At 35.6% G+C, this 14,258-nt stretch overlaps 1 protein-coding gene across 1 annotated transcript in view; it reads left to right on the top strand.

The window, feature by feature from the left end:
- The first annotated feature begins 7,197 nt into the window (after positions 1 to 7,197).
- LOC121389347 (maestro heat-like repeat-containing protein family member 1) overlaps positions 7,198 to 14,258 on the top strand; it is a 91,732-nt gene continuing 84,671 nt past the window's right edge. The window contains exon 1 of the mRNA XM_041520942.1: positions 7,198 to 7,317. Within this exon, the coding sequence (XP_041376876.1) occupies positions 7,260 to 7,317 (58 nt within the window). The 5' untranslated portion in view covers positions 7,198 to 7,259. The remainder of the gene's footprint in view (positions 7,318 to 14,258) is intronic.

The following is a 14,258-nucleotide window of genomic DNA, read 5'->3' as shown; positions in this document are numbered from 1 at the left end:
GACCTACTTTTCATGGTCTACTGCACATAACAGTAAATCCTTGTCCGGACCATATCTTATATACAGATGCATACAGGACCATCAAACGTCACATGTAGGAACAACTTGCAATGATGGTGTGTTGCTTACTATTACTAGATCACTGTGATACAAATAAATCCAATAATTTATCTGTATTCATATATTTAGAATTGAATCATACCCGCAACATTTTCATTAATATCTATGGTTTTCCATCAAACTCCTGATGGGCGTATCATGTATCTCACCGGTACTTTAGTTATCTTTTAATAGATAATTTCAGATGGGCATCACAACCGTTATGCAAGGTTTTATCTGCATACTTTCTCCGACAGACTGTTTATTTTACACATTTTCAGTTATATTTCCCTGCTGTATTTTCATGGTCACCTTCTCTGAACATCCACAGTGAGAACCTTGAAAAATCTTCCTTCCATTCCATCTTGAAAATGGACCTTGGTCGATTTGGTAATATCTTGTTATCCATTAGCCTGACCCACTCACAATGAAAAAAGAAAGAAAATGGGATCATGTGACTAAGAAAGGTAGCCTCCCTGTCACAGGGGAAGACTTCAGCCATTTAGTTGGCATTTGGATGTTCTGACCTGTTGCAGTGAATACGGTGGGGGTTAGGAGACGGGGTACGATGCAGTTGGTAAAAGGTGGGTTTCAGTATGCATGGAAAGAAAAAATTAGTTCTTCAGTCATATTCTCCTGCATTGCCTATTAATAATCATTATTAATCATTACAGGGACAGACCCTAGTTTTTAAACACTGTGGCATATGTTTCACCTAGACCCTAGCTAGTTTTAACCTGTGAAAATGGACACTAAATTTGGTTAATTTACAAACTTGTAACAAATCTGGATACAACAGAGTGAAACACGAGTCTGTGATGTTGAAATACTCTTGAAAATAGACTAAAATGTGACTCCCATAACCGTTACTTCTCAGACACACATGCGTTTTTAGAAACTCAGGATGATCAGAAACACTTCGGTTATATGCAAATCAATAATCTAAACAATAAAATATAAGTAATGTTTGATTTCAGTGATCATAAACAGCTCTAATAGTGAGAAATATGCCTTAGTGTTTAAAAACAAGAGTCTTTTCCTTTAGTTAACCCCAAAAAATTAAAAAAAATTATGTGTCCAAAGATTTTCTTTTTCTATTTTTAAGAATCTGAAATGTGCCTTGATGACACTGTTTGTTTTGACAGTTGCATAATATCTTTCTGTGGGTCTGCTTTACTTCAGTCTGTGATATGGTGTACATCTTTTATATACAGGATTTGATATTTGATTATTTATTCTACCTCTTCCTGCCTTTCTGTACATATATTCCAGAATTGTTTTGTAATAAAACCAATATTTATTTTATTTCATAAGCTGCAAATATTTTCTCTGAAGGCCTGTTTCTTGCAATATTTCTTTCCTACAGTATGTTATTCTCAAAATTGTCAGAGTCTGTGAATGTTATGTTATCCAATCAGTATTTCTAATTTGTACCTTTTCTGCAACCAGTTTTCCACTTTTGTTTTAGTGGTCAATCTGGAAATATTCTGTGCGTGTATTTAACAATGATTGCAATTTTATTCTTATCTTCATGTTTTCTCATGCTATTTTTCTTTCTTGAAACTGTTTTCAGCCTTGTATGTTCTCAGTTAATGACAATAAACTGTTAAAGCTATTTATTTATTTTTATATCAAGGGACAAATGTTTATTAAATAAAACAGTGTATGGTATAGATATTCTTCAAGAATAAACATGCTGTGTCCAAATTATTAAATTAAATGTACATGCTTTACTAACTTTTAACTGAGTACAAATGGCTTTTAACTTTGTCTGATTTAGTTTGGACTTGAACCGGCCTCGGTGGTGTCGTGGTTAGGCCATCGGTCTACAGGCTGGTAGGTACTGGGTTCGGATCCCAGTCGAGGCATGGGATTTTTAATCCAGATACAGACTCCAAACCCTGAGTGAGTACTCCGCAAGGCTCAATGGGTAGGTATAAACCACTTGCACCGATCAGTGATCCATAACTGGTTCAACAAAGGCCATGGTTTGTGCTATCCTGCCCGTGGGAAGCGCAAATAAAAGATCCCTTGCTGCCTGTCGTAAAAGAGTAGCCTATGTGGTGACAGCGGATTTCCTATAAAAAACAGTGTCAGAATGATGATATGTTTGACATCCAATAGCCGATGATAAGATAAAAAATCAATGTGCTCTAGTGGCATCGTTAAATAAAACAAACTTTACTTTTACTTTAGTTTAGACTTGAGTTTATAGATTTGAACTGTGGTTAATTCCGGTGAATTATTTTCCAATATACATCTCTAGGTTGGCATTTCTTGAAAGGTACTGAAAGGGAAAAAAATGGATTAAACAAAAATAAGGCCAGAAAATTAAAATGAACTTAAAAGATTGTAGTGAGTGCATAACACAAATATCTCTCACCCTAAAATATCATTTCCATCAGAAATAATAAGATATGTCAAAAATTTGACACTGGCAAGCCATCCAGCCCCCTTCCCCAACCCCTTTGCCCCACACTTTTTATTATTTTTAGAAAACCCACATAACAAGTGAAATTCTGCGTGTGCTACTGTTGAAATATATATACATGTAGCTAGATAATGTGTTGAAAGTATCCTTTAAAACAAATTAAAAAAATTATTGTATATATATACATGTACTAATGTGCCACAGTATGTATCTGTTGATAAACACTGCTGGGTATGGTATGGTGTGATATGCTATAGTGTGTATATGAGTAGTATGGTATCAGTATGATACATGTATATCAGATTGTGTTGGGTTACAGGTGTGTTAAGATTTTGTTGTTATTTTATGTTATGTTTGTGTGTTTCATTTATTTCCATTTTAAATGAACACGTTTAGTGTTTTCTTCAAATAAAATGCAGAAATGGTTAGGAAGTGTAGCAAGTGATCTTAACACCGTAATAATTCTTTAAAACTAATACCAGATTGTGGAACAAAATCCTTGTTTTCTTTGAACTAATTGTCTTCAACCTCTACAGATGTTGGCCACATTCAGTTTTTAAAGCTTCTAGCATATTATGGAAATAAAATACATCAGTATCATTTTCCTCAGGTCACCCAAGCAAAACTTAAATTTTTGGATGTCAAAATTAGAGCCACAAGCCTACCCACGCACCCACCCCAAGTTGGAGGCGCAGATCAAATAGCCTTTTGAACCTCTACATCTTTTAATCCACCCTTGTGGCTCTTGAAACATTCAATTTTAAAAGTCTGTATGAACTGACTTCCATCTATGAATGTTATAATTAAACAAAACATCAATAAGTCATCCATTTCAGGTAGTATTACTAATTTTATTCTATAGTCCATCCCACAGGGAACACCTTTTTTCAAACTATGAAATTTACCACTAGTTATTTATTTCTGAGAAGATCGTTTTCCAAATGTCACACAAAAAATAGTAATTGTTTATTATTTCCAAAACACTTTTACTTTTCATATGTCAAACCAAAATGAAATTATTTAAAAAAAACATTTTTGTAAGAGGATGGGACGGACTAGAGAGAGCTAACATTAAATAAACATTATATGTGATACCAGGTAGTTATGTGATATGTATGGTTGAGTGTACTTGTGATACGGGAAGTATCCAGATTTTATAACATACCGGTAAGTGGTTTTATTGCATTGCATTCTCTACACATTATACATCTAGTGTAAAACACAATGGAAAGAATTTTCAAATTTTTTATTGTTTAAACTTTTGTTAAAATATGGTATGATACAGTAAACTTAAAAAAAAAAAAAAAATATATATATATATATATATACATGTATAAAATTGTATATTATTTTACAACTGTCAATTTTCTTAGTTATTTTTCATCCAAAGAACATGAATTAGTTCCAGGAAAAAATATAATAATTCCCAGTACACTCACATTGACAAAAACTACAACTGGCATGTGCTAAATACTGATTGTTTCCTGTGTGTATTTAAAATTAAAAAAAATTAAAACAATTTAAAAGAGGAAGAAAAAGTGCATTGCCTAATTTTAAATGTCAATAATAATATTGTAATTTTAAAATAAAAAAAGTATTAATTATTTTGGGATACTTAATAAGTATGTTGCTGTTTTCAAATAATGGTAATAATAAAATAAATAATTATATTTATATATAAAAAAATGAATAAATAAATAAAAGAAATAAAAGTGAATATGAACATTTACATATTTTTGTGTTTCACGGTTTTATGTTTACAATATGTGTCTATGTAGTCTACATATTTATATGTACACATACCGATACATGTGTTAGAACATTCCTAAAATCTATAATATGTGTTGTTTTGGTATACAACTTTCTATAGCCTATAGTTAATTTTATATTATTTTCAAAACCAAATAATTCTGCTTTATTTATAAAAGGTACCAGGACTCTATTCTTAATAAATTATTCTGTTTATTTATGCTGTGATCTGTGATATTAACAACTTTCGTTAAATATTTTATTTCAGCTGTCAAAATAAAATAATTTTTCAAATTTTTCTTGTATGGTTTGTTTATATTTGCGAGCATAGTGCGCAGTACACTAAAAAGGCATAGAGTGATGCCAAGTATCATATCAGCCATGTTATTGATAATTTTATGTTAGGCCTACTGCTGAATATTCAGTCGTTTCATTATTGTACATGGTCATGTTGTTCTACTTAGGATAATAAACGGTTACGCGTTTATATCCCGAGAATTAAACATGATTGTGATGTTTATTATCTTTCAATTCTTTGTTATTGCCCAGCTTTTTAATGTCCTTATTTATTTATTTACTCTATTTATTTTGTTTATGTTCTAAATTACATTTTGCATTCTTCATTCGGGCTTACAACATAAATTATTGATTGATTCACCGCCACTAACACCATGGTTGAGGATACGGTAGGCCCTACTAGAGTCTTTCGTTAAAACCGGTTTGATCTTGACAACGTATTATCGACAGTCGTACCTTCCTATTTCAGAATTGATATTTTATAAAGTGTTAGTAGAACTTTCAAAGTTTAGTTTGTATACTAGTAACATATTAATCATGTATGTATTTTTTAAATAAAATATACTAAAGTAGACAATGAACGTTTTCACTTCTTAATTTTACGTGTTTAAATCGACAAATTCAAATAAATATTCTTTCGTTTGGAAAGGGTAAAGTTAGGAGGGGTGGGGTGTTTAACGACATCAAAGGTAGAGCATATTGATTTAATAATCATCCGACGCCATACAACCGTAAATAAAATGTGTTGAGTGCGTCGTTAAATAAAACATATCCTATCCTTCCTTCCATCTGCTGTCGGATGTCTAACATTTGGTAATTTTGACATATAATCTTAGAGAGGAATCGGGTGCATGTGCATGGGGAGGGTATTGGAGGTCGAAACCCTTACTTGCCCAAGCTTAAAAAAAATTGAAATGTATTTTCTGGGGAAGCATGGCCCCATATAAACATCGCTCAACACAATCTATATCCCCAACCCCAATGAAATCCCTGCACACGTGCCTTGGAAACCTGCTACATTTTTTTTTTTTTAAGCATGGGATCGTTTATATGTACCATCTCACAGACAGAATATCACATACCATGGTCTTTTATATACCCGCCGATGGGGATCGATCCTAGACTGACCGCGCATTTAAAAACCCCACCTTTTTAGGTCTAAGTAATGAATAAAAATAACATAGTCTTGAAAAATGTTACGTAAATCGAACACAGTACTCTCTTCCTCTACCCCATAAAGCGTTACGTAATTAGTAACACCCCCTTACATGTAACGCGTATGCCAACAGCTGGCCACTGTACAAATTTCAAGGCAAATCCCCCCACCCACCGACCCCTGGAAAGGCGTTGTACCATACCTCTATGGATATAAATATGTTTTGGAGATATGAGACGACCCCTCAATCAAGACAGTTAAATTTGTTCAAAAATTGCGAAATCTCACGTGATCTCTTGTTGGGGAATTCCACACTTGTGATAAGCCAATAAAAACCGAAATCGGTAGGAGCCCGTCAAAAGGGGTTATAACTAAAACGGAACCGTGCCAAAACGGCGCCAAGCGAAAACGGAACCAAATTGGACAAAACGGAACCTGCGTTGGCTAAAACGGCACCGAAATGTATGGCTAAAACGGAACCTACGATGGCTAAAACGGCACCATAATTGAATTTTATTTGAAGAATAGTAAATAAGATAAAAAAAACCCCAACAAAACAACTCAACTCAAATGAAAAGTTATTTATTAAAAGAAAAAATAAATGTTTTTGTGTCACTTCTGATAGTTGCACAAACAATCTTCAGGTCAGGTAAATTTATTTACGTGCTTCCATCAGATAACTGTTCAAGCACGCTCCCATTGGGAGCCGCCTCTGACAAAAGCCAGACGCCAATCTTGCTGAGGAGAACTCTTGTGAACTTTTATTTTTCTCAATAAAATAAGTCAAAACAAAGAGACCACCGGAAGTTGGAAGAAAACGTGAGCTGTGTATGCATTTTTGATCGGCCACTGATCGACAGATGACGCAATTAAGCAGGAGTAGACAGTGGTTTTTGGATGGTACTTTCAAGATTGTGAAAGAGCCCTTCCATCAGCTACTGCCAATTCATGCTTTTGTGCGAATCCCCCCCCCCCCCCCCCCCTATTCATCGCTCTGAACCCTAACACTAATCCTGAAATTAAAAATAAGATAAGTTATATATATTTATATATGGTGCCGTTTTAGCCATGATAGGTTCCGTTTTCGCCAAAGAAAATTGTTCCGTTTTGGCACGGTTCCGTTTTAGCCTGCACCCACTGTCCCACTTTCGAAATACTGGCTTTGTTTTTGACCTGGATAAACCAGCGTAGTGAAACCAATGCCGAGTGCGGCGTCATATATGCACCAAACGTAATTGGAGTTTCTGTTCTATATGCTTAAATAATAAAAATATTCCGGATACTGCCCGTTTAAGGAGCTCTCCAGAACACGCCTTTGCTTCATGGAATCGACCGAAGTATGCCGAATCTTCCCGATTGCCGAACGCGCGTTTTATTCGACCAGGAACTCTTAATTATCTACCTTTGATGATAAAAAGGAAGTTGAGAGCAGCTGATACTACTTCCATCACATGACATGGGAGTAAAGTTGGAGAAATGTTCATCTTGTTGATTGTTAATAATACAGTGACAGTTGGTATAAACTAAATGATCATGCCAGGTCCTGAAGGAGATAACATTCGGAGCACGGGTGGCCAGGTCGATGGTAAGATTGCATAATTATTATTATGCAAAATGAACAATTCGTTAAAATAAAACAGCTTCCTGGTTCTGCACTGCAGTCTGCATCAGCCCGAGTAGTGACTGTACAGGGCTTTTGCCAGAGTGTAAAATGGGTATGATGCCGTACCCAAAAATGTTTGCAGATTTTTTTTTTTAATGCTGACATTTTGACAAAATTAATGACTCTTATTATTGTATCATGTATGATTTTCTTAAAGCCGCACACCCTAGTTCCATCCAGCGAAAATAAATTATAATTTGGTTAATCTACAAACCTGTAACACACTTAGATCACGTTTTTATCAAATGGAGTGAAAAAGCAGGTTTTATATCGATAAATACCATGGGAATCCCCATGTCCCAATTGCTTGAAATAATTTTGAAAGTTAGTATTCTGATGTCACCGGTAGATGTCGCTCGAAGCACAACAATGCCTACGTCACGATAAATTTCACAGACTTGGGGTGTGTTTCTTTCACCTCTCCTGGACATGTTCCAACTGTTATGTCCTGGTTGTATCCCCTCTCCAGATATCGTAAGACTTTGCAAAATTATTGGTTTTAAGGGTTTGTAACATTTTGTATTGAGACACTTACTTGTCTGAACTTTATTGTTACTGAAAATGTTCACGAACTGTGAAGAAAAATCTCACAAATGAACAACAACAAATCGGATGTTGATTGCGCGAACCGTGCACGAGAAAACAAACCGAACCAAAATGATAATGGTCACGTGGTATACCAACGTCTGTGACATTGAAATGGAAATATCCCGTCTAAAAATAGACCTTGTCTGCTCAACGTTTTTTTCTCAAACATGCGTTTGTTTTTAAGAAATAAGAAAAATGCATTTTGTGGTATTACAAAAACCAGGATTACCAAAAAACACTTCAGGTGAATGGAAATGTATATTCTAAATAATAAACGGTAAGTAAAGTGCAATTTTATTTATGAAAAAATGGGTTTAATAGCGAAAAACAACGCCGTAATGGTTAACAACTAGCCGTAACTAGGGTGTGTCCCTTTAAAGGAGACCGGACACCAAACCATATATATACGGCGTAATGAATTGTTTGCCGTCATAAACCACAACACGCAACTACCGCGCTCCCCTTATTGACTAAGTTAAGCGTGCCAGTCTCGGTTGGGTTTTTTTTCCGCCGATTTCCGATGTTTGCCGGAAACTGTCGACAATTGATGAGCTAGACCCGTGACGTCATCGATGAGAGGAAAACTGAAGAAACTACCAAGCAGCATGGACGAACTTAGCGATTCGAGTGACGAAGAATTGTGTCCAGCTTGTGCTAATGGCATCAAACCATATCAGTTTGAACCACTTATCAGAGACTTTGTCCCTAATCCTGGAAATGTTGTCTTAGATGAAAATTCGGATGAATCAACTGCCTACGAAGACAAGGAAGCCACACGGTCATAGACTAGCATACAAGCATTTTTTAAACATAATTTTTTATGACATTTTTAATGTAAACTGAAGCAAATGGACCTAATTAGAAGAAAAGCACACAAAATTTAATAATATTTCATTATAAATCTTGTTCAGCATAGATGTAAATATGACACGTCAGTGGATATTCCATAGGCCGATTTCGCAAATTTGCAAAAAGCGTCCCCTCCTCATCAAAGCAAGATATAATAATTTAACAAAAAACTTTGTTCTCTTAACTAATTACCCTCCAAGTTTTAATGTGTTTGGTTAAACCGTGTATTTTTAATTAAGAAAATGTGTTACCAGTCTGCCGAAACTGTCCACAGCCGGTTACAGAAACACAGAAATGTTGGGAAATATTATACTGTTGCCACATACTGACAATCACTTTACAACTAATATGTCTTATCGACAGTATTATTATGTAGTCTTTGCATTTATTAATATAAAATACAACAGACCCGTAGGAACTGGGGAGGGGCGGGCCTAGGGGCTTGTTCTCCACCACACACTCTAGGATGAAAATGTATGTTTTAAGTTTTCACTACTTTGCATAAATAAAGATGATATTATAAAGATAAAAATCTAGTTTGTATCCCTCACTAGACTGTATTCCCCCTCCCCTCTCCCCCCACTTCAAATATCGTTCCTACAGGCCTATACAAATGTAGATACTATGTAGAGGGTGAGGTTAGGAACTAAGTTCCTTTTATCTTTAGGATTTTGTAATCATGATTTCAAACCAACTGTTTCAGGTAATTTGCTCCATATACTGACATAAAACACATTTGTTATATATTGGAATAAAATAAAAATAATTACAATATATCCAGTGTTATTTTCTTTAATCATTCATGGAGGAAGAAGGAAGTCCTGATGAAAATATATTACAGGTAAAATATATTACAGGTAAAACAAAATAATATATGATGCTTATTCCATGTGGTAACTATTGTTAATTTTGGTTTAAATTGCTAGATGCCACAAGTGATTAATTATAATATTTTATGGTACCAGTCGAAAATTAGACAACCAATTGTTTCTTCCTCTGCCAAAGGTACCAGGTTTTCTGCCAGAAAATAATTTGAGGGTACGTAATAAAACAGGCCCGTAGGAACTGGGGGGGGGGGGGGGGGGGGGGGGGGGTGCCCTCCACTTGTGAGCTTTTCTTTATCACATTAAGTTTTGCCATTGTAACCAAAATCTGATGTAGAGTTTATACCCGGTCCGTCAGTGCCCCCCCCCCCCCCCCCCCCCCCCCCAAGTCTTCCTGAGGGCCTGTAAAACCTAAATATATTCAAAGGAGTATATTGGGTGGTTATAGGTTTGAAATGTAGTTTTTTTATTGAACATTTTATTTCATGCACTTTTATAAATTTTAAACTGTTACTGTAATCTATCGAAAAAATAAAACATTATATATATATATATATACACATTAATTTCTGAGATTATTTAGTACATACATGTACATGTAAGTTTACCCTCCGCACCCTCTGGCAGAAACACAGGGTAGGTATTAAAATAATTATCTGGTGTAGAGTATTTTTAATGATTGACCTACTTTCCCGCATTGAAAAGTACAAGGAGACAATGCCTTTAATAATCGGACATTAGCTTTAAAACTAATAACCATCTTTCCTTCTAGGAAACAGTACACAATGTTGTTCCTGCCAAAGTGTTAGCATTGTATATTTTAATGACATATACTGAACTCGGTAGGACTATGGCTTTTGTGTAACTAACGTAATAATTCACGTTTTGAATGGTTTTGTTGTTATAAGGTTAACAAACCAACTAGCCTTTGTCAAGAGTAATGGAGTCGTATATGGGCTGTCGGTGAAAATTATGGCTTTTGGTACAATAGGTAAATAAATGTGAAGGAAAAATATTCACACTGCTTTTGTATAGGAAACAATTGCAATATAGGTGGGTTAATGTATATCTTAAGTACATGATTGTTTTAATTTTGACATTGTAAATGAAACCATAACCTGCTGTATAGGTTGGTGTAAAGCCCGCCTCGGTAGGAAATAATGCGTCCTTTGTTTTAAAACAAACTTGAGTTTTTTGGAAATCGAAACCATGATGTTGGTGCCTTTCTTGGGATGCATTGGTGCTTACTGTTGCATTGTCAAACACTGCGCAGAAAACCATCAGATAATTACGTCGACAGTATTGAAAGAAAATTGATCTTGTAAATTAAATTTCCGGTAAATCTGGAGACAAAAAAAAAGAAAAAAGACAACTAAAAGGCAAAACCAAAGAACAAAAAAGTAACCGGTATTGCTTGGTAACTGTCACCGATGACGTATTGCCTCGCTTTCGTTCAGATCTACGCATAATCCCGCCCACTTCGTTTTTTACACCCCAATTTTAAGACGCGCAGCAAACCGGTGCCTCGCAGCGAGCCGGGCGTTAGAGTAATGCGGTCTTTGACGCTAACTTAATCCATTACACACTACATGTCTTTTGGTGTCCGGTCTCCTTTAATCCTAACCCATTTTCTTTGGTTTCTAGACGTTTCGTACCCAAACATGTTCGTACCATACCGTTTCGTAACCACTAGCATACCAGTTCGTAACCAATTAAATAATGTCATACATTACGCCTAACATTAATACGGTTTTTGGAATACACAATTATAATGTTACCCAGGGGCTTTTATTGGTACATTTAGCAAAAAATGTGTTGTAATAAGCACTCAGTTCTTTTTATAAGCATTAAATGAGCAATTATGTGCTGTGCATCACTGAAGCATGCCATTTCGTAACCAAAAAGCATACCTTTTCGTAGCCAAAGAGCAATTCTTTTGTCATAAACCCATTTAATATTTGATTGTATTAACCCGTGTAATAACGGTATGCAAATTTCATGTCATATGCAAATTTAAAAGTTCATAATGACATTTCAGCCTGTCAATAATTGAAGGATTCGGTGCTAAATAGGGAATAAGTCACATCAAGACACAATTTTTAGAGAAATATACCAACATATAAGTTTTTATTAATTTCACATTTACCTTTACCATAAATACAATTGTATGAATGTACTGGGTTTCAATATCTCTATATATAATTATATAATTATGTTAATATTACTATGTTTGTAAATATTATTATGTTTGTACATAAAATGTGTTTTGTCATGTAAAAAGAAAAATGTTATGTGTTTGAAATATATCAACAAATAAGCTGACTTCGCTTGACATGATTCTTCGTGACAATTTCTAATCGCTAATTATTAAAATGCAGTTGGCTTGGATTTTTGTTGTTTTGTTTTTCATTAAATCACATGTACAAATGTGGGTACGAACTGGTATGCCGATGTTCCTCTGGTTACAAACTGGTATGCCTTTGGGTACGAACTGGTATGCTTTTGGGTACGAACCGGTATGGTACGAAACGGTATGGTTACGAAACGACCTGATACCTTTTCTTTTTGGGGGAGGCCCCCATACCCCATGTTGACTGTAGTTGCATTCAGCATAGTGCACGGGACAAGTTATGTCAATACTTTTCTTAACGTGCACGGCGAGTTGCTTCCCTCTATGTAGCATATTTAAAATGACGGGGGACTTTTGATGGTTGTCGTTGGAAAATTTATTTTGTTAATAATGACACAAGTACTTCAGTTGGGATTTAGTGAGTACAGTAGGTTATACATTTTTGGTTTGTGTGTCCATTTGTTGCACTATTTCGGTTGAGAAACATTTCAAACATGGTGTCACGTTATGAATACCAACTACATATAGGCTATGTAACAAGGTTCGTACATAGAAGAACCACACATTCTATGTCCCTTCGGACTACATTCAGCACACACATTGTAAATATTCAATTTCATAGCACCATACCCAAAATATTCCTTTCTGTCAGAAACACTGCTGTAAGAGAGCTATAGATGGACATTTGGAAGGTTATGCGCTCTCATTACAGTCCAAGACTAGGCTATGTAATTTTTTCGCAGTCGCTGCCCACGAAAGAGTAGTCAAAGATTCCCACTCTAAAGTCTAATACCACAACAATCCTATGTTTGACATCAAATACCTTTACCTTGATCATTTTCGAGTTCGTTGGTTAAAAAAAATCCACATATTAATCACTAATAGTAGTAGTAATACACACACTACAGAAAGAAACCTGACAACACTCGCATTCGGCTAACTTCGGTCATCATTCTAAGGTAGTACGTGTCACATGATCGCCCACTCAGTGATTTCGTCTTCCAGGGGCCATCTCATACAAATATACGACATTTGCCCGACAATCATCAAAAAAGAGTTTGTTTTGTTTAATGACACCACTAGAGCACATTGAATAATTAATCATTGGCTAACATTTGGTAATTGGTTCATAGTGTTAGAGAGGAAACCCCACTGCATTTTTCCATTAGTAGCAAGGGATCTTTTATATGCACCATCCCACAGACAGGATAGCAGATACCACAACCTTTGATATGCCAGTTGTGGTGCACTGGGTGGAACGAGAAATGGTGCAATGGGCCCACCGATGGGGATTGATCCAAGACCGACCCCGCATCAAGCGATCGCTGCGGACAATCACCAAAGCGCCAGAGAGTGGTACATACACACACACACAAACACACAAAGAAACAATATTATAATTTATATTCATGTTTTCTCTCTAAGACTAGGACAAAATTATCAAATGTTTGACATCCAGTAGCCAATGATTAATAAATAAATGTGCTCTAGTGGTGTCATTAAACAAAACAAACTTTTTTGGTGATTGTCAGGCACTTGTCTTATCCTATAAGACGGCCCCTGGAAGACGGAATCACTGAGTGAGCAATCATGTGACGTTACGTCACAATATACGTAGGTCAACGACCTTAGAATTCTGCTGTCCGAAGTTTGCCGAAGCTTAGCTGAATGTGGGTGCTGTTGGTTTCTTTCTGTAATGTATGTATTAGTGATTAATATGTGGATTTATTTTAATCAAGAAACTCTAAAATGATCAATGTAAAGGTATTTGACATCAAGCATAGGATTGTTGTGGTATTAAGAGTGGGAATCTTTGAATACTCTGGTGGGCAGTGATTACGAAAAAAGTACGTAGCTTAGCCTCTGTCGTGAGAGCGTCTAACCTTCCAGATGTCCGTCTATGCTCTCTTACAGTCAGAGTACTTGGGCTAAGGCTGCATGCACACTGATAAATAAGTTGTTTAAGGTTTATTATGTTTCATCGACATACCACGTTTATACCATGCGTATTATGAATCTGAACACTTGTCAATGTTTTCCCGTGGAATACGACTTAACAAAGTATTAATAACTTTTTGACCCCCCCCCCCCCCCCCCCCCCCCCACCCATCTCTAAATAAAAAACCCAACCCATACAATTTTAATTTTAAAAATCACTGATCCCATGGCTAGTGGATATAAAAAAAAACCTATAGAAGCCCTGGCAAAAAGGAGCTCAGAGATGTATTTTAGATCATTATAAAATTGAAATA

Source organism: Gigantopelta aegis, chromosome 14 (assembly GCF_016097555.1).
Source record: "Gigantopelta aegis isolate Gae_Host chromosome 14, Gae_host_genome, whole genome shotgun sequence".
Classification (NCBI taxonomy): domain Eukaryota; kingdom Metazoa; phylum Mollusca; class Gastropoda; order Neomphalida; family Peltospiridae; genus Gigantopelta; species Gigantopelta aegis.
The sequence above is the reverse complement of the archived record's forward strand: the minus strand, read 5'-3'. Positions and strand labels throughout refer to the sequence as shown.